Genomic DNA, 25,871 nt, shown 5'->3' on the forward strand with positions numbered 1-25,871 from the left:
GTTTTTTTTTCATAGCTAAAGGATATTTGTAAGGCATCCATTCAAAAGACTGATGTTTATAAGCTTAAAGAGTCTAAGTATACAATTTTTATAATAATTAAGACCACCTTTTTTATAATTTTTAAAAAGTTTTTTATTGGTTATGATAGTTTACAACCTTGTGAAATTTCCGTTGTACATTATTGTTTGTCAGTCGTGTTGTAGGTGCACCACTTCACCCTTTGTGCCCACCCCCCATCCCCTCTTTCCCCTGGTAACCACTAATCTGTTCTCTTTGTCCACATGTTTAACTTCCACATATGAATGGAATCATACAGAGATTGTCTTTCTCTATCTGGCTTTTTTCACTTAACATGATACCCTCAAGGACCATCCTTGTTGTTGTGAATGGGATAATTTTGTCTTTTTTTATGGCTGAGAAGCATTCCATTGTATATATACATACCATATCTTCTTTATCCAGTCATCAGTTGATGGGCACTTAGGTTGCTTCCACGTCTTGGCTGTTATAAATAATGCTGCAATGAACATAGGAGTGCATGGGACTTTTGGAATTGCTGATTTCAAGTTCTTTGGATAGATACCCAGTAGTGGGATATCTGGGTCATATGATATTTCTATTTTTAATTTTTTGAGAAATCTCCATACTATTTTCCATAGTGGCTGCACCAGTTTGCATTCCCACCAGCAGTGTATCAGGGTTCTTTTTTCTCCACAACCTCTCCAACATTTGTCACTTTTTGTTTTGGATATTTTTGCCATTCTAACAGGTGTAAGGTGATATCTTAGTGTAGTTTTGATTTGCATTTCCCTAATGATCAATGATGATGAGCATTAAGAAGACCTTTTATCATTTGGAAATGACCAGAATATAGCAGTCAATACCTGAAATATCTGAATATCTGAAATATCAATATCTGAAATGTCAGAGTACCATTATGAATGATTTCTAAAAATTCATAAATGGTTAAACAAGTTATTGAAAATATTTATTTGTGCACTTCTATGGGATATAAAAGAAATACAAAAGTTTGAAACTTTAATGAAGTCCACTTTATTTTGTTGTTGTTGTTGCCTGTGCTTTTGGTGTGTCATATTTAGGAAACTTGCCAAATCCAAGGTCGTGCAAATTTGACTCTAATGTTTTCTTTAAAGAGCTTCATACTTTTAGCTCTTAAATTTAGATATTTGATCCATTTTCAGTAAAGTTTTGTATATGATGTAAGATAAGAGTCTAACTTCCTTATATCTAAAATGAGTCTCTTGTGGATATCATATAGTTGGATCATGTTTTTAATTCATTGTGCCAATCTCTGCATTTCAATTGGAAAGTTTAATCCATTTACATTTAAAGTAATTAATAAGGACTTAGTTCTTATTAATAAGGAAGGACTTAGTTTGTTCTTCAATTCCTTCATTAGCGCCCATTTTTGTATTTAGTTGATTTTTTGTTGTGTACTATTTTGATTCTCTTCTTTCCTTTTGTGTATAGTTTTTATATACTTTCTTAGTATTACCTTAGGGATTAAAAGTAACATCTTAATCTCTGTCTCTCCCCTTTTATATTGTTATTGTCATAAATTACATCTTTAGACATTGTGTGCCCATTAACATAATTTATAATTATTGTTTTATGCATTTGCCTTTTAAACCATATAGGAAAAAAAGAAGAGTTACAAAATACAATAATACTGGCTTTTGTATTTACCTACATAGTTATCTTCACCAGTGTCCTTTATTACTTCCTAAAACACATACTACACTGCCTTCATTATATTTTAGTGTTTATAAATACATTTTATAATCTGTTAGATAGTGTAACTCGAGGATTAGGACAATTTCTTAAACATCTTTGTATCTCTATAATTAAAATATTGCCTTGGAATATAGCGAGTGTTCAATAAATGTTGTTTTAATTAATGATTAAATATGTTTAATATATTTATATTTATCTTAAATATATGTACTTATATTTAAATATATCATGTGTAAGTATTAAATGTATGTTTAATATAGTAATTAAATTAAAATTAAAGTAAAACTAAAGGTTAAATATACATTTAATACATTTATATTTAGTATAAGTTACTAAAATAGTGTTTGGTTTTGTTGTTTGTTTTACTTGACATTGTTATTAAAAACAACAAAAACCCTCCATTCCTAGATACTTTAATTAGGCATGATAATGATAGTAATCATTATTAGATTATAATGAATAGGACAGTAGTAAATGTTAATATGACTTATAATGAGGCAATACAGTGTGCTGTTACAATCATAAACCATTAAAGAAGTTATAGAAGGGGATGCTTAATCCCAATAGTATTATACTCTAATCCATAGAAGAACCTAATAAATGGAGGAGGTATCTTATATTGATTATACTGGCTGTCACTCTTTATGTTAGTTTTCTCTTGCTGTGTTACAGATTACCACAAACGTGGTCACTCAAAACAAGACACATTTCTTATGTCACAGTTTCTATGAGTCAGGAGTCTGGGCATGGCTTAGCTGGGTCCTCTCCTGAGGGTTCCACAAGGCTGCAATCAAGGTGTTGGCTGGGCTGCATTCTCATCTGGATCTTGGAGTCTTCTTCCAAGCTCATTCAAGACGTTGGCAGAATTCAGTTCTTTATGGTTATAGGACTGATCCAGCCAGGGGCTCCTGTCATCTCCTGTAGGCTACTCAGAGTTCCTTGCCGTGTGGCCTCCTCATAGGCTGTCTCACAGCATGGCAGCTTACTTCTTCAAGGCCCACAAGATACTCTCTAGCTCCAGTCTGCTAAGATGGAGTCATATAACTTCACATAATCACGAGAGTAACTTCCCCAAACCTTTTGCGTTATAATATAACCTAATCGAAGGAGTGACTATCCCATCGCCCTTGCCATATTCTATTGGCTAGAAGCAAGTCACAGGTTCTGCTCACACTCAAGGTGAGAGGATTATACAAGACAGGACTCTCTGAGAGTCACCTTAGGGTATGTCTGCCATATTCTTGTTTTCTGCAAAATGAGATGATGAACTAAATGATTTCCATAAATAGGTCTTCCAAAACTAAAACAATGCTTCAAATTACTGGACCACAAATTAGGACTTTATAGTTTTCTTTCACGTTAATACTGAGTCTATCATGCAGGAAGAAGTAGGAGTTATTTATAAATGAAAACTTGAAATATTCTATCTTATGGAAATGAAACAATCTATTTCTGCATTATTTTCCCTATTTCATTTGAATTCATATTTTAAAAGGGTAAGATTGGTGTCTGAGTTAGAAAAGTGATTTGAGTAGAGAAAAACAGAGCAATGACATTAATTTTATGAACTAAAATTGTTTCTTAAATTTGAGACAGATTATGGAAGTAAAAATTAAAATACAGTTTAAAATACTAACTTAAGACTCTTGTAGTCTCAGTTGCAGAGTTTGGCTTTTAGAGAAGCAGGAAAATGTATATTAAAGCCAAAAATATGACTTCTTTGGCTGTGACCAGGATTTCCTCTTCCCACCTTGGGGACTAGAAAGTAGAGGTAGGAAAATTTCATTTTGGAGCCAAGTGTGACTTGTTTAGTTCAAGTCATAATTTATTGCACATACCTCAGGGACCTGAAAATAAAGAAACCCACTATGAAATGTTGATAATGGGCCACTCTGAAGGGCAAGCATTAAGCTAACTTTCCCAGTGAGAATTTTTTTCACTTCCACCTTTCCCAGATGCTTCTGATCATTCTATAAGGACATACTTAATAGTGCAATAGTTAAAAGGGAAACTTTCTTTTCAGTAAACCAAAGTATTTGAGGGGCAGGAGAGTGAACCAAGGCCTTTATGTGATTAGATGTTGGTAGAAAAGTATAACTAAAAGAAAAGTTGTTTTCTTTTAATGTAATTAAGTCACAGTATAACAAGGCTGCCCTTCTGATGGATATCTAAAGCAAATCTTTTGGCTAATTAAATAGTATGATCAAAAAACTACAAAAGCCGTCAACTTTATAACTCATGCATCCACATCTCAAATTGGTGGCTTGATCATAATTTGTGAGCCATTATAAGGTACAGTGTTTAGATTTTAAAATTGCGTTTTATTTGTGTTCCTTAGCATAGTTTAGTAGCATATAGAAATATTCTCCCTTCATGGGTACTGCGCCTTTACTCCTCTGAGGAAGAATCCATAAAACCATGGCTTGTGGCTAAAAATTATTATACTTTAAAAATGTTCAAATGGTTAGATTTGTATAATTGGTTTAATAGAATCTGATGGAAATATTCAATATCAGAAGTGCTCTCACAATGATTAAAATAATTTAAAAATAATAAATTTGATGTTTGTGTTATTTTTCTTTAGTAATATAGTATGTTGAGTTACCAAAATAGGTTTTATTTGGAAACTATTTAAAATTCAGATGGTGATCTGATTAGTTATGTTAGTATTGGCATAAAATAACCATTATGAATTCCTTTTTTTGTTTAGGAAACTTCTCTTAGCTCTGAAGGTACTGAACTATTTGAGTATATTATTTTAATCAATTCTGAAAAATTACATTCATGATTGAAAAAAACAAGCATCTATTTTCGTTTTTTTAAATTAGTTATTGATTTTATAACAAACACATTTAAATTTATAGGCTTCCATGCATTCTTGGCATTTTATAAACCTCAGCAAAAGTCTTTTATCCTTTGCTTACCCCAAAGGATAACAGCATTAATAAAATAGAGTGTACATTAAACCAGTACTTTCAAGTGTCAAAATATTATTAGATGATGACAATATTAGAATTCTTAAATCTGACATTTCTTTTTAAGGAGAATGATGTTGTTCCTTCATTATTCTTGTTGCTTTGACAGTGTGAATATTCATGAGTAGATGAATGAAGGCAGGAATGCAAGGGGTTATAGTATATCAAGACAAACTTTATTTCAGACACAAAAGCCTTTCTTAATAATTTTGAGTAGATTTATGTATTCTTTTTGTATCACTTTTATAGTTGTTAATGATCTTCAGTGTTTTAGCATTCATTTATTCATTCATTTAACAAACTTTTAAGGGCCTAATTTGTACTAAATATAGTAAGAACAAAAATGAACAAGGTGCTGTTTCTGCGTGAATGATGTCCATAATTTAGTAAAGGACGGAAATATGTAACAGGATGTTTTGGTGGGATAGGATCTGGGTGTTCGGATGCTTAGGGAAAGTAAAGTTGAGCAACATCTTTCACCTACCATCTAGATATTGCCTAAAATTGATGGAGGAGCCAGAGAGATGAAATTTGAATCTTTCCTACACTGAAATTCAAAAATGTTTATATTTGATAAAGTGGAATGGCCTCATCAATGGCCAGATTACAAGACTATTCAGGTTATTAAGACTATTCAGAATAATGAAACAACCATTTTTTGAATATCTGGCTAGAGTACCAAGTACTTTAATAGACCTCAGTGACGTAGTGGTACATTACACAGATTATAGCCCCTTGTCTTATGGAACTTACAGTTTAGTGAGGAATATTGACATTAAAGTAATAAAGAAACAATTAATTACAGTTTTTGATGAAGGCTGTAAGAAAAAGTCACAGGAACTATGAGAATGTAACAGGATCCTGACCTAGTCTTGTGGGGTAAAGAAAGACTTCCTGGGGAAGTGATATTTAAGCTGACACAGGAAAGAAAGCTAGGAGTATATAGGTGAACAGAATGGATAAAAGTATTCTCAGCAGAGGGAACAGCATATGCTAAGGCCCTAAGGTGCGAAAGAGGATAGCAGTTCCAGGAATTGAAAGAAGCTGAGGTAGAGAGTGAGTTGGGGAAAATGGCACGTGAATAGAGGCTAGGAGAGGTATTGAGGAGCCAAATCATTTAGGGCCCTGTATGCCATTTTAAGGATTTGAGACTTTATTCTAAGCTTTGGGAAACCAGATCCAGGAATTGAGCCTGAGGTCAGAGTATGATGGAATTCTGGTTATAGTGTAGCATCTGATACAGGAACCCACCTGGATCTAGCCCCGATAATAACATATGGTTACCAGGGGAAACGGCTGTGTATATAACTTAAAGGGCAATAATACTAAACTCTAACATTTAGGGGTCCAGCAACTTGCTGTTGGAACTGTTGGAAACGCTTAGGCCAAATCACAGATATGGAAGAAAAACCTTGTCACCTCTGATGGTCTAGTGTGTGTTTATCCTCAGTTACTTACACCGTTTTTCCTCCTCAGAACACTTTTTTTTAAAGATAGTTTGGCCAAAAGTATTATTAAGCTGGTTTAAGTATATCTTGAAATTCCAAAATTAAAATTTAGTTTAAATCTAAGTATGCCATCTAGGTTGACAACTTGTAATTTGCCTTGGACAGTGAAAAATGAGATAACCATCCCTCCTAAAAACAAACAAACATAAAAATACAAAATAAATGGATGAATTGCTCAGGTATTTTTAATTTTTAATTTTTTAAAGAGTTTTCCCATATTTCTTTTTTCTCTCTCTCTCTCTCTTTTTTTAATTTGGTGAGGAAGATTGGCCCTGAGCTAACATGTGTTGCCAATCTTCTCTTGAGGAAGACTGTCACTGAGCTAACATCTGTGCTAATCTTCCTCTGTTTTTTGTGTGGGGGACACTGCCACAGCATAGCTTGTTGAGCGGTGTGTAGGTCTGCGCCTGGGATACGAACCCATGAACCCTGGACCACCAAAGAGGAACATGTGAACTTAACTACTACACTACCAGGCCAGGCCCTTCCTGTATTTCTTATAGGAATGTTTTGGGATCAGGGGAGGAAACTCTTAAAATCAAAAAATTTTAAGCAAGTTTGGTTGATAGCCTTTATCTTTCTTTTTCTCCCAATACTCATGTCATTGTATTTCCTTAAGAAAAAAGCCATGCCTGAATATACCTACAGGTTAAACTTTGAATAATTAATAAAAGAAATAGAGACTTTTGTTTTTTGAAAGATTCTGAACTTATTTTCTTGTGTTCATCTTGTTTTTGACAAGAACTTTGTTGACCTTTGTATTTTGCTTTTCTCTCATAGTAGGTTGAAGGCTTTAAAAGTGAAATTATCAACCTGGGAACTTGTATGGTTGATTGACACTTAACTACTTCTGTTGGCACAGAGCATAATCAGCAGCACTACCTCAAGGGAAGTGGTGGTATTGTTTTTTGTTTGGTTTTTATTTCCTTTTTTTTTTTTTTGCTGAGAAAGATTAGCCCTGAGTTAACATCCATGCCCATCTTCCTCTACTTTATATGTGGGACGCCTGCCTCAGCACGGCTTGATAAGCAGTGCGTAGGTCTGCACCTGGGATCCGAACCAGCGAACCCCAGGCTGCTGAAGCAGAGTGTGCGAACTTAACCACTGCACCACCAGGCTGGCACCTGGAATTATTTTTTAACTTCTCTGAAAATAACTTTAATTTTTTTTCCTCAGAATAGAATTTTGTTTGTAGTGGATTTTAGTCTATTAGATCTTCTTAAATCCTACGGGGGCAGATAAGTAGGTGGTCTTCAGGTGAGTGTGTCATGACTTTTTTCCAACTATTAAGCTTTGAGGTCTCAGATAACATAAGCTGTAGTAGGCATCTCTGTTCAGTGTTTTCAACATGAGTCTTTCCTGTTTTTCACTGCAGTTAAGGGTTTGATAGCTTGGGAATGAGTTCAGTTTATGCTTTCTAACTGGGCGACAAATAGCCCCAGTGCGCCAGGGAGTATAATAAGCTACACAGTTACTATTGCAGCAAAATTACCAGATTTGTTGCTTAAGATTACCATATAGCAAGGTTTCTCAAGCTTGGCACTAATGACATTTTGGGCAGGATAATTCTTTGTTGTGAGCAATGTCCTGTGCATTGCAGTATGTTTGGCAGTATCTCTGGCTTTTACCTATAGATGCCAGTAGCAAACCCTTCTTCCCTCTGCCAGTCATGACAACCAAAAATGTCTCCATACATTACTAATATCTTCTGATAGGTGAAATCACTCTTTGTTGAGCACCATTGCTTTATATAGTAAGATGTACAAGTGTATGTCATACACTAAAATGAACATAAAATCATCTGCATTTGTTTTTTGATTACTTTTTTATCAAGTTGAAAAAAGTCCAATAATGCTGTTACTAACACCTGATTTTATAGTAAATATAGTTGATGACTCTTAGGTTAACAGCCTTTTGGCTTCTACTCCACTCCTAGCCCCTGCTTCTGAGAGGAAGTGACTTTCACTGGTTTTAGCTATTTCTTCTGGTATTTACCTCCATATTTTATCTTTATTTAATCAATTTTAGACATTCACTATTTACTTCCTATATGAGATAAGAATTTTAGCTTATTTACTTCACCTTTCCCTTCTTTTATCCTGCAATATAGTTATTTCGCAATTTTTTATTAAAATTCATAATCAATATTCGCATTATCACTGTAGTCACATGTTCACTGTAGTCAAATGATTTCCTTTCTTTCTTGAACTCTTTTATTTTTCTTGGCATTAATAATACTCTCCTCCCCTCTTTTCTTTTTAAAAGATCTTTAAATAAATTTTCTGTCACCCTTTGATAAATCTGTGCAGCACCTCTCAATGCAATTTTCCTATCAGACCTGTCACATAACAGGTTAGTTCTTTTTTTCCAAATCCTGAAGACATCCCCTCTGGAGCTTCCTGATCTCCTACTTCAGTCAGGACTAAGATGCTCTTTAAGCCCACTTAACTGCCACTGTCCTGAGATTTCCCTTTGCTGTCATCCTAGGGATTTGATTTGCCTATTTTCTCCATTGGATTCCAAGTTTCCTGGGTCTCAGGTCGTGCTCCTGTTTCTTGTTTACTGTTTCATCTTTGTGGTACACATCCTCCAACATTGTCCCTGTGCATCCATTTCCTGAGTCTTTCTGGACTCCTGCTGGCCTAACTGGCGTATTTCCCATAGGTAGTAGTGGGTACTTTGGTTATAACTTTTGCCTCTACTTAGTCATTTACCATTTGTCCATCTGCTTTTCACATTCATATTTTGGAGTTTGAAGTAACAGATGTCTCTTAGTTTAATTGAAGATGGAGACTGTATTTCTCTTTCTCATTTGTCTTTTAATTTTGGGGCAGTTTTTGAGAGGCAAAGAAAAAGGAAATGACTTTTTTTTGCCTTCCTGAAACCAAAAGTCTTCTTTACTTTTTAAGATAAAGTATGAGATTTAAAGTGCTATGATCCTATATGACTTATTCCCACACTCACACATTTACATTTGAGAAGCTCTGAAGCAACTATTCTGAACAATAATATTGTAAAGGTAGAAAGTAATAATTTTTAATAAAAATCAAACATGTACTAGGTTTGAAAAATAAGTTTGGATTTAATAAGAAACATCTAGATGGCAAAAGTATCATAATTCATGTGATGGGCTGTGGAGATAAAAAGAATTTTAAGTATATTTTTAGTATTTTCTGATACTCATGCACATTTTCTCTTGCCCTGTTCGTTTTTAAATGTCGTAGTGTTTAATCATATGAAATCTGAGTCAGAGCCTCCTCTCACTGGGATTAGCTTCTACTTTCTATGCCAGCCATGGTCACTAAACTTTTATGCAACCCCCCCCCCCCCCAGGGCCAGAATGCTTAGTTTTGCATCTTCTCAAATCCACAACCTCTTCCATGAAAGATCTTGCCATCTTCCAGGGTTATATAGGAGTAGGTACAGGTCTCTGTCACTTTTTGAATGCAGCACTACTCATTCCGCTTAAAAAGCCTTTTAATATTGGCTCATTCCCTTAAGAGTCTAGGCTTCCATTTACAGCCTCACATTGCTTTCTTACATAAGATAGTATTTCACTTTGTTGGTTGTTATTGCTAGAAGGGTTTATTCATAGTTATTTGGCTCTCGTATGTGACTTTAACAAGGGAAGCTCTAGATTGTAAGATATAAAAATGAAATAATATTTAGACTAATAGAGGGCCAATCATGCACTCATTCTGTGGATTATACCACTAACATTTTATATAGTTCTGCTTTCAAATACAGCTCATAGGTTGCAAAATGATCAAAAAATATTATGAAGGCTACTAAAGAGTGCTAAAGTTAGTTATAATTTCTCAGAAAATTTAAGATCAATTGCAGAAGTCATTTAGAAAAAGGTATGTTTGAAAACTGAACACTGTTCTCTCTGTGTCCTGCCAATGTACATGTTTTCATTGATATTGATGAAAACGTAACCACTCCATAAGCCAAAGAAACATAAGTCACCTAAAATAATGTGTCTATATATTCAGTAGTCTGGGTTGAGCACCTTCAGAGAGAGTTGATCCAGGTATTAAATGCTGATTTGAGGTGAACAGCCTAAAATAGATGGCCCACATTGGCTAGATTGCCCACATCGTCTCTGTCAGTCCTATGGCTTTTTTCATATACATGCAACAATATATTATAGCAAAATGTAAAGCCCACCCAAACCTACATTATGTTTTAGAAATGTAAGTACTGACTCTCCAGCCCACTTACCTCTAATATATGATGCTTTCCTGTTTCCTGCTCATTGTCATTTATTTCATCAACCAACTCTATGGGGTAAGGTTGGTAGAAATACTTTCTTCCATTTCCAAAGGAGAAAACTGAGGAAAGAAGCTAAATGATGCTACTGTGACTTGTCCAAGGTCAAACAACTGTGTCAAAACCTTGACTGCAAGCTGTGTGCTTTTTCCATTTTACCCCCTTCTCTCCAACAGACTATAGCATTAATATATATATATAATTTGATGATCATTTAAGCATTTTTCAGGTTTACCTGGACAATATTTTAGTATGGATAGCTTAATTAAATTGCCACAAAGCCTATTACTGTTTAAAAAATTTCTTAAGTTAGCCCGATACAGAATAAGCATATTAAAGTTAAGGTTTTTGCGTGTCTTAAAGTACTAACTGTATTTTTTTCTTTTAATAGAAAATATTAATTTCTGCTTTTTTTCCTGGGCACTTATCTTGACAAATTATTTTCATAATGAAAAGACCCCCTGAGATCTAATGTTCCATACTGACAGAGTTTTTGCATTTTTTCTAAAGCATTTATTCAGGATTGTTTAAATGTTACTGAATTACCAATAAACTATTCTGGATAGTAGCTAACTTATTATAACCAGTTGAGGTAGAATATGTTTAATATGTTGAGAACAAGAGATGCCTGATTTGAGAGGAATATCTTCTTTTTCTTATATTTGAAATTTTCAGTCTATTTTTTTCAACACTGACAATTTATGACACAAAGTTTAATATAGATTTCTCTGCAAAAAGTATCTTATTCAAAGCAGCCTTAAAGCATATGTGAGATAAGTTATATTACTGTTACTATGTCACTATGTCTTGATTCTTATTTCTTGGTAGATTATTGTGGTCAATTCCTAATGTAACAAGGAAAGTAAGTAACAGTTGAAAACCATTCCTAATATGCTTTTTTTTTTTTTTTAATCTAAAAGGGAGCCTGGTTTCTTAACTCTTGGCAGAAACCCATTTTTTCCCCATTTAAAAAAATATACTATATTTGGCTAATTTGGTGTTTCAGAAATCTTGAAAATATGCCAGATGAAATAAAACCAGCTATATTCCTTTTATCTAACTAAATTATTTCACATACAGCATCTTATGCTGAGTTTAGAACTCTAACCACTGGAATTTATATTGTGATACCCTGATAAAAGTGTTTACACTGTAATGATACGGAGTGGTAAATGTCTCTAATGCACAGTCTCTGTCTTCCAGAGTTGGTTTGCTATAAATATTTATGTTTTAGGTCCTGTACCTTGGCTAAAGATAAAACTATTTTTCTTGAGTGTTTGCTAGACAAATGTGTTTATTTTTCTGAGGCAAAGTTTTCTTAATATTTTTAATTATTAAATTTAGCTGATTATTTGTTCTTAGTCTTATTTCAAGGCTTGAACTTTTGTTGTCAAGCTCACATAAGAGGAAAAAAAGTACATTCTACCTATATTGATTGCTTTTAGGAAGGTGTTTATTACTGAAATCATAATATATATTTATATGAATTGGATAAATTCCATCATCTTTCACATGAGGCAGTAGTAAAGTGAAGAGTTGCCTTTATAGTTCCAGCTCATATTTATCACACGATTTATTTCTTCAGAAGCTACTTATAAAACTTATAACAGGCCACTTTTGTATAGAGCTATTTAAGACCAACAGTATTGGGTTTGACTAAGTTGAAAAATAATCACATGTTCAAAATTGTGACTTAATTTCTTGTTGACATACACGGTATAATCCTTTTGGTTGTGTTATATATACTACTGCTATCAGTAGAATACTACTTATATTGTCTCCAAGAAACTGCGTCATTGGAAGACTTAGGAACTTGCTGTTTGACCTCAAATATATGATAATGTAGTGGTAAAATGAGAATCCAAAACCGTATAACTTCTGTTTGAATGCTACATTAGTATTTTTACATAATTCTCTAATTACTGCTTCAGTCTTGATTATCTATCTTTGCTATTTAGGATCTCATCTCTACTTATCAGGTTAACTTTTGACACAGAGATATTTTCAGTTGTCTAGAAATTACCATATTAAGGGTGATCTTCATTTTGTGTGAACTTTGAACACCAATTATGAAAAAAAGTTTTGTGAATCAATACAACGTCTGAATCAATGGGTTGCAAACTTAAGCTGCTACAAGAGTTCATCGGATTCTTTAAATGAGTGAACTAGTTGAGGGTTGGCAAATAGTTCAAATTATTTTAAGCTACAGTGAATAAACCACACAAAACACAACTTTGGGCTTTCAGTTTGCAACCTCTGATAAAATACTTTGCCTTCTCTCTGCTGTTCACACACCCCTCCAAAATTACACATACACTAATTTATTGGGGATGGAGAGCAAGTTGTTTTAAACTCCTTCCAGAGTGTACAATTATATAGCTTTCTATTTTGGGAAAGCCTTGTAAAATGTATTTGAAAAGTAATGTTAACTGATCTAAAAGATCATCTTTCCAAACCACACTTGAGCTCAGTTTATGGTGTTTACTTTCTGTCAAAACTTAGAAAAAACATTCACAGTTAACTTCCATAATACAAAATGTCTGTCTCATTAAGCATTAAAGAAGCACTGGTCAACAGGTATAATGTTGTTAGACTGTATAGCTAATGTGAATGTGGACATGACCTCCCAAATAGATCAAAGACTAATCTCTTTGACAGTTACAAGATGGCAGAGCTTGCCGTGGGCCTTTTGCTGCTGCACACTGAAACTGTTTGTTTGGAAAGTATGCCTTAGGGATGAGAATGTGTTTACAAGGATGAGCAGGTAAAAGTAAAAGGTTGTCTTTTGACATTTCAACTAATCCTTTCCAGCCTTTGGTTTACTTAACATTTAGGCTGTTTGCTGGCAGGAGAAACTGGCTTTTTCACATATGCTTTATGTCATTTTAAATTGAGCATTGATTTTTGTGCCTGATAATTCCTAAGTGTACAATGAAATAGATTCTGATGTCATTAAAATGAGGTGTACTGGCTTCCTACCTTTTCCAAACCCTTAGTTTTGTTTTGCCTAATTAAATTAGGTTTTCTGAAAGACAATTTTTGTTTTTTATTAATTTTTAAAAATCTGTTTATATACTAAAAAATATTTCAAAGTTAACTTTTATGTATATTTACTTTCAAAAGTATTTTTTCTTTACTTTTCACCTAAAATAATTTCCCTAGGTAAAATATTGGTAGTGTTTTAAAGACCGTTTGAATTGTAAAAAGTATTTGAAAATTTGGAAGAAATTGAAATAATGTAGTCATACATAAAATTTAATTCATTTTAATGAAAAGTAAAAGACCAAGGAGAGATAATTTTGTTTATTTAATCTAATAGTTGCTACATTATCTCTATTCCATTTATAACTAATACTTCCTAAAGCAACTGTTGTCATAGGCAGGGTGATCATTATAAAGTATTTGAACATGGTGTAGGAAATTTTGAAAACCCTTAAGCTATTGTGTCTGACAGGATAAATGCCAAATTTTGAGGTGAGGGGAAATACTGTTAAAAAATATAGTATTTCTTTAATACTATACGTATAAAAGAGATAGGTAGGAAATGTACATTTTTCCAAGTTGGATAGAATTTTTAAGGTATTTTTTTCTAGTCTGTAAATATTATAATATATTGCTGAACTGTCAGAAATTGCTTTTACATATGATTATCTAATATTTCCTACAGTGCCATATTATTTACTATTTATATTACTTTAAAAAAAGATAGTCTACAACACTTAAAGGAAAGTTGATTACCTCTATATTCTAGTTATAAAGTTTTAGGTTAGTAATTTGACAGGTTCTTTTAGGGGGATATAAAATAAAATTTCTTACCTACCAATTTGAAAGCTACTTGTAAGAAGTGTACCCTTCTGTTTTCTCTCCTAAAGCATGTCCTTTTGTTTAAAAAGGTGAATAGTATTCAAGACTGTATTGAAGAGACTTTGTGTTCTCTTGAGTAGTTTTACAACTTCTTAAGCTATAAGTTGTTCATTTATCTTGAAAGTCCAAACGTTTTCCAAGAAAATAACTTTGTACCTTTAATTAGGCTTGTGCTACAAAAATATGCTGTTTGATATATTTACCCAGGAATACTACATGGGGGATCTTTAAAAACTGACTGAGTTGAAGAGAGTAATTCCTGCTGTTTCACACTGGATTAACTACTTGCTAAGAACTGAAGTCAATTTCTGTGAGCTTCCAAAACTAGCAGTTTGTTATAGGTGAATAAATTGCTGTCATTGAATTTAAGAACTATTTTTAATTTTTTTGATTAGATTTTCTTAATTATTCCATTTTTAAATAGAAAAAATAAGTCACAACAGAATTGACTTACCTAAGATCACTCAGAGAAGCTATATAGTGTCTTGACTCTAGAGTTTTCATTCTTAAGAGAGCAAGCTCTGGAGATAGCTTACAGGCTGGGTGGTCTTCAACACATTACTTAATCTTTTAAACCTTATTTTTCTAATTTCTAAAATGGGGTAATAATATCTACCTCTTAAGATTGTTGTGAGGATTTAGTGAGATAATACCTGCTAAGCACTGCACTGTGCGTGGAGTGTTTATAGGAACTCAATAGATGTTATTATCATTTATTATTAGTAAGCTTTTTGGCTCCCAACTTTTTCCAATTTTGACTTTTTGTTTAGCTAATTCATTATCAATTTCTGTTCTTGATTTAGAAATTATTTCTTTAACGTTGATTAAGCCAAGTTTATCTTCTTCCTTAAACATACTTCCCTTCTTGTCTTCTCTCAGTGGATTACTGGATTGCTTCTCTCAGTGGCTGGAAACTTTGGAGTCATTTTTGACTTTTCCCTCTTTAATAAGCCCCACATCTACTTTGTACTTAAGTTCTGTAGCTCCACAACATGTTACAAACTGGGTCTGTTTTCCATCCCCTTTGCCTTTCCAGTAAGGCCCTCATTACTCTTGCACCAAATTCATAGCATGTCCTCATTCCTCAACTCCTCTTACTTCTATACACTGTAATCAAAGCTTGATTGTGTGTGACACTGCTTTTAATAAGAATGTACTTTTATGCCCTATAATTAATTCTGAGTCTCTTTGAAAAGGGATATGATTATAAATATCAAATTCAATGACTAGATAGCAAAACTTATTATGATTTCTTTTCCAGCACAGAAGTAGAAGTTTAATTTAATAGTCTCTGGGTATTAGTACCTAGATAGAAAGTGAATGTAGATTCAATTACTAGAAAAAGTAAGATTCTTGATATGCTTTAATAGTGGAGCCATTGAGGCACTAAATATTGTCTCAAATGCATTAGTATTGTTTCAACTCTGAATTTTAAATTTGTTTAGATCATTACTGACTGCTTTCATATACTTTGATTCTTTTACACCAATATCTTTGGTGTGTTTGAAGTTACCTTGTTCTAATTGATGTTTCATTGCTTCTATTGATCTGTTTTAAGATTTATTAATTCTTCTGCCTTCTCCAATCTGCTGTTAAACCCATCCAATGAATTTTTATTTCAGGTACTGTATTTTTCAGGTGTAGAACTTCTATTTGGGTTTTTTTTTATAGTTTCCACTTCTCTGCTGAGATTCCTCAAACTTTATTCATTAAACCATATGTTTTTAAATTATTTAAATATATTTATAAGACCTACTTTAAAATCTTTGTCTGCTAATTCCAACAACTAGGCCCTTTCTAGATTGGTTTGTATTGACTGCCTTTTTGTCCCCTGATTATGGATCATATTTTTCTAGTAATTTTTATTGTATACTGAACATAATGGATAGTACATCATAGAGATTCTGGATTCTTTTATCATTCTCTGAAGAATATTGATTTTTTTTGTTTTTGTAAGCAGTTCAGTTAGTAGCTGATCATCTTGAACTTGTAGGGGCATGATTTGACAGTTTGTTATCTGAAAAGCTCAAAGTACACAATCTTTAAACTCTCTTTCCCCTGTGGTTCTTGTTAGGGTTTGGTGTAAGTCTTTTTGGGGGCTGGTTTAGAATTAGCAATGCTCTAAATTGTGGTCCTTAATCCTTGCATGACACTTGGCTGCATATGTGTATCTTACTTAATTTTTTTATTTAAAAAAATATATCTTGGCTAAATTTCCATGTCAAAACATGTAAGTCTATTTCTTTTCACTTGGTAACCCAGTATTTATGTCAGAACAAATATAATGTATTTAATTGATCCACTTGATGGATGTTTAGGTTCTTTCTTATTTTTCTTCAATACAAACAAAGATGCAATGAATATCCTTGTACATATTATCTATCTCTACTTGTGGGAAAATATAAACACATTTGATAAATATTTGTCATTATTCTACAAATAAAAATAAGGGAATTGTGAAATTTGCATTTCTTGGTTTACTAGTAAAGTTAAGCATTTTTTCATGTGGGTTATCAGCCACTTGTCATTCATCTTTGATGACTTGCTTTCTCATAGACATTACTCATTTTTCTCTTAGGTCGTTCAGACTGTGTTACTGATTATGTATGAGCTCATTGTATATTAGATGATGAAACTTTGTCTCCAGTCTTTCATTTGCCTTTTAATGCTATTTATGGTGTTTTGGGGCCTTGAAAGATTTTTTTATCAGGATGTGAAAGGTCCAGCTTTGCAAGATCAGGCTCAAGGCCAGTGGAAAGTTTACCACAGCACTGTATGGACGTCTTTGGTTTTCTCCTTTTTTTTTTTTTTTTTTTTTGAGGTATAATTAACAAATAAAAATTGTATATATTTAAGATGTAAAATGTGATGACAATATGCATTGTAAAATTGCCACAGTCAGGTTAATTAATAAATCTATCACCTCACATAGTTATCGTTTTTTGAGTTTGTGGTGAGAACACTTAAGGCCCACTGTCTTAGCAAATTTCAAGTATACAATACATTATTATTGAGTATAGTCACCATACTGTACTTTTGATTCCCAGAACTATTCATCTTGTAACTGAAGGTTCGTACTCTTTGACCAGCATCTCCCCATTTCCTCCATCCCCCAACCACTGTCAGGCACCATTCTACTCTCAGATTCAATGAGTTCTTCTTTTTTAGATTCCACATCTAAGTGAGAGCATGGCTGTATTTCTCTCTGTGTCTGGCTATTTCACTTACTATAATGTCGTCCAGGTTTGTCCATGTTGTTGCAAATGGCCGGATTTCCTTCTTTTTATGACTGAGTAATATTCCATTCTCTCTCTATATTACATTTTCTTCATTCATTTGTCAATGGACACTTAGGTTTTTTTATATCTTGGCTATATGAGTAATGCTGCAGTGAACATGAGTGCACACGTGTCTTTGAGATAGTGATTTCATTTCTTTTGGATATATACCCAGAAATGAGATTGCTGGATTATATGGTAGTTCTATTTTTAATTCTTTGAGGAACCTCCATTCTGTTTTCCATAATGGCTGTAGCAATTTACATCCCCACCAACAGTGTAATAAAAGGGTTCCCTTTACTTCACACCCTTGCCAACACTTGTTATCTCTTATCTTTTTGATAATAGCCACTCTAATAGATGTGAAGTAATATCTCACTGTGGTTTTAATTTGCATTTCTCTGATGAGTAGTGAGGTTAAACACCTTTTCATATACCCCTTAGGCATTTGTATGTCTTCTTTGGGAAAAGGTCTATTCAAGCTCTTCTCGTTTTGTAATTATTAGTTGTATGAGTTCCTTTTTTTTGTTGAGGTAACATTGGTTTATAACACTGCATAAATTTCAGGTGTACATCATTATCTTTCAATTTCTGTGTAGACTGCATCATGTTCACCACCCAAAGACTAATTACCATCTGTCACCATACACACGTGCCCTATTACCCCTTTCATCCTCTTCCCTCCCTGTATATTTTGGATATAAACATCTTATCAGATATATGGTTTGCAAATATTTTCTCCCATCCCATAGGTTGTCTTTTCATTTTGTTGATTGTTTCTTTTGCTGTACAGAAGTTTTTTAGGTGGATGAAATACTACTTGTTTATTTTTACTTTTGTTGCCTGTGCTTTTTGTGTCATATCCAAAAAATCATTGCCAAGACTAATGTCAAGGAGCTTTTCCCTGTTTTCTTCTAGGAGTTTTACAGTCTCAGATCATACATTTAAGTCTTTAATTCGTTTTGAGTTGATTTTTATGTATATTGTAAGCTAAGGATCCAATTTTATTATTTTGCCTGTGGATATCCAGTTTTCCCACCACCATTTGCTGAAGAGACTATCCTTTCCCCATTTTGTGTTCTTGGTGCTTTTGTCAAAAATTAACCATATATGCTTGGGTTTATTTGTGGACTCTATTCTGTTTCTTAGGCCTTTGTGTCTGATTTTATGCCAATACCATGCTGTTTTGATTGCTAAAGTTTTGTAATACAGTTTGAAATCAGGAAGTCTATTCTCTCCAGCCTTGTTCTTCTTTCTCAATATTGCTTTGGCTCTTTGGTGTCTTTTGTGGTACAAATTTTAGGATTGTTTTTTCTGTTTCTTTAAAAAGTGATATTTTGATTTTGATAAGGATTGCTTTGATTCCGTCAGTCACGTCTAGCAATTCTAATTCTTTTAATCCTTAAACATAGGATCTTTCCATTTGTTGTGTTTCTTCAATTTCTCTCATCAATGTCTTATAATTTTCAGTGTAAAAATCTTTCACCTTCTTGGTTAAATTTATTCCAAAATATATTATTCATTTTGATACTATCAAAAAGAATACTTTTTATAAGATACTATTTGTAAATGGGTTTGTTTTCCTAATTTCTTTTTTTGAATAGTTTGTTGTTAGTGTATAGAAACACAACTGATTTTTGTATGTTGATTTTGTATCCTGCAACTTTACTAAATTCATCTGTTCTAACAGTTTTTTGACAGAGTTTTTAGGGTTTTCTACATAGGAGATCATATTATCTGCAAACAGAGACAGTTTTACTTCTTCCTTTCCAATTTGGATGCCTTTTATTATTTTTCTTGCCTAATTGCTCTGGCCAGGACTTTTCAGTACTTTGTTGAATAGAAGTGATAAGAGTGGCACCTTTGTCTTGTTCCTGATCTTAGAGGAAAAGCTTTCAGCTCTTCACCATTGAGTATGATGTTATCTGTGAGCTTGTCTATATGGCCTTTATTATGTTGAGGTATATTCCTTCTTATACCTAATTTGTTGAGAATTTTTATCATGAAAGGATGTTGAATTTTGTCAGTGCTTTTTCTGCCTCTCTTAAGATGATCATATGACTTTTATCCTTCACTGTGTTAATATGGTGTAACACATTTATTGATTTATCTGTGTTGAACCAATCTTGCATTCCAGGGACAAATCCCACTTGATCACAGTGTCTGATCCTTTTAATGCTTTTTAATTCAGTTTGCTGATATTTTGCTCAGGATTTTTGCAACTATGTTTATCAGGGATATTGGCTTCTAATTTTCTCTTCTTGTAGAGTCCTTATCTGTCTTTGGTATAAGAGTGGTGCTGGCTTCTTAAAATGAGTTTGGAAGTGTTCCTTCCTCTTTAGATTTGGAAGCATTTGAGAAGGATTAATGTTAATTAATTCTTCCTTAAATACTTAGTAGCATTCACCAATGAAGCCATCTGGTCCTGGGCTTTTTTTTTGTTGAGAGGTTTTTGATTACTGCTTCAATCTCGTACTTGTTATAGGTCTGTCCAGTTTTTCTATTTCTTCATGATTAATCTTGGTAGAGTGTATGTATCTAGGAATTTATCCATTTCTTCTAAGTTATCCAATTTTTTGTCGTATAAGTGTTTGTAGAAGGACTCTTATTGTTCTTTGTATTTCTGTAGTATCTATTGTAATCTATTCTTTCATTTAAAATTTTGAGTCCTTTTTGTTGCTTGATTAGCAAAAAATTTGTTTTATTTTTTTAAAAAACCAACTCTTAGTTTCTTTGATCTTTTCTACTGTTTTGTCTAGTCTCTATTTATTTCTGCTCTCACCTGGGTTGTTTCCTTCCTTCTGCTAAGTTTGAGACTCATTTGTTCTTTTTCTAGTTTTTTAAGGTGTAAAGTTAGGTTGTTTGAGATTTTTGTTTTTTCTTAATGTAGGTGTTTATCTCTATAAACTTCTCTCTTACAACTGTTTTTGCTGCATCTCACTTTTGGTTTTTTCTGTTTCCGTTTTCATTTGTATCAAGATACTGTTTTATTTCTCTTTTGATTTTTTCTTTGACCTATTGGTCGTTCAGGTATGTGTTGTTTAATTTCCACATATTTGTGAATATTCCAATTTTCCTCATATTATTGGTTTCTAATTTCATACCATTGAGGATGGAACAGATATTTGATATGATTTCAATCTTCATAAATTTCTTAAGACTTGTTTTGTGGCCCAACGTATAATCTGTCCTGGAGAATGTTTCGTGTGCACTTGAGGAGAATGTGTATTCTGCTGCTGTAGATTTAAACCAAATCATAATAATTACATTAAACGTGAATAGTCTAAACATCCCCATTAAGAACCAGAGATTATCAGGCTGGATAAACATGAAAGAATGAACTACTATGTACGTTTCAACATGAATGAATTCCAAAATCATTATACTAAATGAAAAAGACATACACAAATGATTATATAGTAACATTTACATGGAGTTTTAGAAAAAGCAAAACAGAAAGCAGATCATTGGTTGACAAAGTCTGCAGTGAAAGAGACTAACTGAAAAGGGATAGGAGGGAAGTTTTGGGGGTGATTGTGGTGGTGGTTACATGACTATACATTTGTCAAAACTTATCTACATGTACTTAGAAAGTTTGTGAATTTTATTGTATGTAAATTATTTCCCAATAAAACTGATTGACACCATCACACACCTAATTAATTATGTGCATTTAGAAATTTAGGGAATGTAAGGATGAATAGAAACGTTTTTAAATGAACTTACTGAAAAACAAAATCTCTCTATCCTGATAAAATGCTGTTCAAAATGTTAGAAATTATGTTTTTTAATTGAACTTTAATTATCTACTATATTTTAAATATATTTTTAAATTATTAGGTTGAACTAAAGCGACGCTATAATGATCAGCATTCAAAATTGAGAGGTCTTTTACCTGGTCGTCAATGGTATGAAATTCAAGCATACAGGGCCTTAAACCAGGCCCTAGGTAGGTAAGTGGAGTGAAATTTAATGTAATGTTAATGTAATATTATCTGTGGCCAGGGCTATATGTAGCGTTAGTCTTGCTGCTTTACTCCTTATAATAAATTTGATAGAATTTTATTTCACTAGAACCCTAGGAACTGTTATGTTTTCAATGATAGATGTCACAAGTGAAAATTGAAATGTGTCAGTGAAATAAATGAAACCCAAAACCTGAAAATTTCCTAAAGTTTAAAGATTTATGATTGGTCAAACAATGAGTGTCACACAAAGATGCTCAGTAAATGTTTATAGAAGCTCACCACCAAACAATAAAAGTTTTACCTTGTAAACATCAAAACCTAGGTGATGATTTTATAGGTAAAAAGCAAACCATTCAAGAAGGATTAAAACAAACCATGCTCACAGTACTAAAGAATTAACACCAACTAACAATGAAATTTAATATAATACTCCTTTTTCTAAGGATTCTGGTCCATTAAAATTTGTACTCTTATATGGTGATGGACAAATAATAGTATAAAACTGAAATTTCACAATGTTGTAAACCATTATGACTTCAATTAAAAAAAAAGATTTGTACTTTGTGGAACTAGTTTTTAAATCACCATTTTATACCATAATTTTATATTGTAGAACATCAACATTTAATTTATAAATACTATCATTATTAGATTTTATAATGTAGTTTAATATTTTATATTCTCCATTTATAAAATTGTAATTAGGTTAGCCATGAAATAATTTTTTCCTGTGAGGTTGTAAGGCATTCAGATAATTCAAATAAAAGAAAGTAGGTTAAGAGTAAAATCCCGATGGGGCCAGCCCCCTGGCCAAGTGCACTCTGCTGCGGAGGCCCAGGGTTTTGCCGGTTCAGATCCTGGGCGCAGACATGGCACCACTCGTCAGGCCATGTTGAGGCGGTGTCCCATGTGCCACAACTAGAGGGACCCACAACTAAAATATGCAACTGTGTACTAGGGCGATTTAGAGAGAAAAAGCAGAAAGAAAAGGGGGAGAAAAAAAAGATTGACACCAGTTGTTAGCTCAGGTGCCAATCTGTAAAAAAACAAGTAAAATCCCAAAAACATGATCATGTGACATATTTTCAGTTCAGCCAGAAGACCCGTGGCTAACTATTATCTGACCTAACCAAATCCAGAATTTAGATTTTTCTCAAGTACGGACACACCTTGTTTTATTGCGCTTCACAGATATTGCGTTTTTTACAAGACTCTCCACCAGCAAAAAGATTACAACTCACTGAAGGCTGAGATGATAGTATTTTCTATCAATAAAGTATTTTTAAATTAAAGTATGTGCATTTTTTAAACGTAATGCTGTTGCACACTTAATAGACAACAGTGTAGTGTAAACATAACTTTTACATGCACTAGGAAACCAAAAAATTCGTGTGACTTGCTTTATTGCAATATTTGTTTTGTTGCAGTGGTCTGAAACTGAACCCACAACATCAAAGTATGCCTGTATCTTTTTACTCACATTAGCCCGTTTACACATAAGCAGACCAGGTTCCATTTGAGTTTAGATTTACATATAGCTAATGACATAGGACTGCAACAGCTAGATTTTAGTCCCAGAACACATCACCCAGCCCCTCTCCATCATTTCAGAATGATATTCTGCAAATGTTTCTCTTCAAACTAAATGATTTAGTTCCATGATTAATCTTTTGATATGGTTAAGCTGCTGCCCTTCTCTGCTTAAAAATCTCATTGGTACTTGGTATAGAGTTGCACTGCAAATTGTTCTTGAAGCATTTCCTCTGCTTACTTTGTCTCTCCCTGTTGGTTGACCTGTTTTGTTTTATTTTAATTTTAATATTCAGCAAATAGTTTCTAGGGGACCCTGAATATGTATTTAAAATTCTTGACTTTTAATCACTATTCTTAATTTCAGGAAAATAAATATTCTTACCTCAATTGATTATTCTTTCCTTTTAATGTAAGCAATTCCTTGAATTTCAAGAAACCATTTGAATCAAAAGTATATTTGTATCTTATTTGTGATTTATAAACCTTTTCTACACATGTTAAACAAGTTGTGAGCAATGAAATACATACCTAACATAACATAACTACTAAATGACCCTTCACATCTTGTCCCCACCTCAAAACCTCAAGACCTGCTTTTTCATCTTTATACCCTACCTCTATCCACTAAAGTTCTCATTATTAAACTATTAAACATATCTATCCTTTCATTACTCTCTAGCTTGGCATACAACCTACCATACAATTCATTTGGTAAGTTTACCAATCAAAATCTAGTTGAGGGTCATGTACTTTATGAAGACTTTTTTCTACTTTTCCAACTAGTTATTTGCCCCTTAGGAACCCATAGCATTTTATACGTTATTTCTATTATAGCATATATCTCTTGTATTGTAATAGCCTGTTTAAATATCTGTCTCCTTCCCTAAACATGTATTATACAGTTTTGCATTCTCAGCAACCAACTACGTCTCAGCATGGGGCATACATGCTCAATTAATACTTGCTGAATTAGTGAAAAATGCCAGGTTCAGTGCTTTTCCCACTATACCAAATCGACCAGGGTCAAAACATACTTTTCTAGAATTTCATAAAAACATGTGTTTGTAATATTGCTATATAATACTATAGTTTTAGTATTTTATAAATTAAAAAATGGAAAGCACAACTGTCATTGTACTGGTTTTCAGGGAAACAGTATCAACAAGTAGCAATTTATTACAAAGAAACATATCCATTTAAAAATCAAGTGAATGTTTTACATTATTTGCTAAAACTCATAATGTGTATTGATTGACATAAAAGATTCTTATACCCAGGTACTCTTCTTATAAGAGATGTGTATAGAAGGTCTAAAATAAGCAGAAACAAATTTAGTTTAAAAAAATGTTATCTTTTTTTAAGCCCATGTGACTGTTAGAGTATTTGAAGTAATATAAGTCCATGAAATGTAATAACAGCCTTTGGGAATGTACCAGATGGTTTTGTGACCAGGTTACAACCATACTCTGAGTTTCCTAACAGGTCTGCTTTGCCGAAAGTGTAATCTTTGTCTCAAGTGGGCATAATTCATTTGAGCAAGGCAGTATGAAAACAATGGAAAAAAGCAAAGGTGAAACCTTTTTCTCTGAACTGTTTTGTTAAGTTAAATGTCTTTCTGCCGTAGGACACTTTAAACATAAACAAAAGTGGAGCCAAAACAGAGTGGCACCCTGACTTTCCATTGATTTTCAACACTGATATTGGCAAAATCCATCTTCCTATCCTGCCCAGTTTTATGGTCTGATGCCTTGGAACCTAAGGATTACTTTAAAATAGCATTAAAAAAGAATATCATATGACATTTAGATTTTTAAAGACTCTGTGGAAAAATCAAACAGTTACCCTTCACCTCCTCTCGAAATCCCATGATGGTAAACGTACAAAAATGTCAAACCTACAAAGTTAAAAAGAGTGGGAAAGGAGACAGTGACAGATGAGATGTCAACGAATTTTGAACATTGGAAAACAGATGAATGAGTGAATGACTTAGCAGGCAAGAGAAAGCTGAAATTTAAATCTATAGTTGTGAAAGTTTAACAAGATCCTCCAGATTCAGGCATGGCAAGGCTTCGGACTTGGGAGCACTCTAAAGTGTCAGTTAAAGTAGCGTTAACCACAAGATTGGTTGCAAGATAGTATAAGAAGTAGTTAGACAGTCCCCTCCCCCACCCTCTGGAGAGATAAACTAGAGAGTCTATATATTCTTCAATCCTATGTGCAGCTAAGGATGTATTAAAGATAGGGGTTAAGAAAAGTCTACCTACTGAATATCAGAACTCCGTCCCCTTTTTCTTCTCAGCTCTGAATAGGCTGACAGTCAAACTTATCTCTCCAAGGCAGAAAAGTACAGTATTCCTCCTCTACAGAAACTGACCACCTCATGAGTAAGGGCCTACAGACAGTAGCAAAGTGGCCCTGTTCCTACCAGATTACCTTACTGCAAAGCCTCCCAGGCTGTAAGCCCCGCCCTTGTATGCGGAGCTGCCAATCAGCATTTTAGTGCTTTACTCATAAATGAGTGCAAAGAGTCTTTACCAGATATTCAAAGAAAGTCTGTAACGTGAAAAACAGACACCAAAACAATTCCAACAGAACAAAAACGGGGTGGAAGAACTCGTACAAAACAGAAACAGTGTAATAGAACAGGAGTTGGCAAACTTTTTCTGTAAAGGGCCAAACAGTGTATATTTTAGGCTTTTCAGGCCACATACAGTCTG

General features: G+C 33.3%; 1 protein-coding gene across 2 annotated transcripts in view; it reads left to right on the plus strand.

The window, feature by feature from the left end:
- The window catches only part of BRIP1 (BRCA1 interacting DNA helicase 1), a 186,419-nt gene that overhangs the window by 142,614 nt on the left and 17,934 nt on the right, over positions 1-25,871 (plus strand). For both annotated transcript variants that reach the window (XM_008541212.2, XM_070562357.1), the window contains exon 17: positions 21,494-21,606. In XM_008541212.2, the coding sequence (XP_008539434.2) occupies positions 21,494-21,606 (113 nt within the window). The remainder of the gene's footprint in view (positions 1-21,493; positions 21,607-25,871) is intronic.

The sequence above is a fragment of the Equus przewalskii genome, chromosome 10, assembly GCF_037783145.1.
Source record: "Equus przewalskii isolate Varuska chromosome 10, EquPr2, whole genome shotgun sequence".
NCBI classification, from domain to species: Eukaryota; Metazoa; Chordata; class Mammalia; order Perissodactyla; family Equidae; genus Equus; species Equus przewalskii.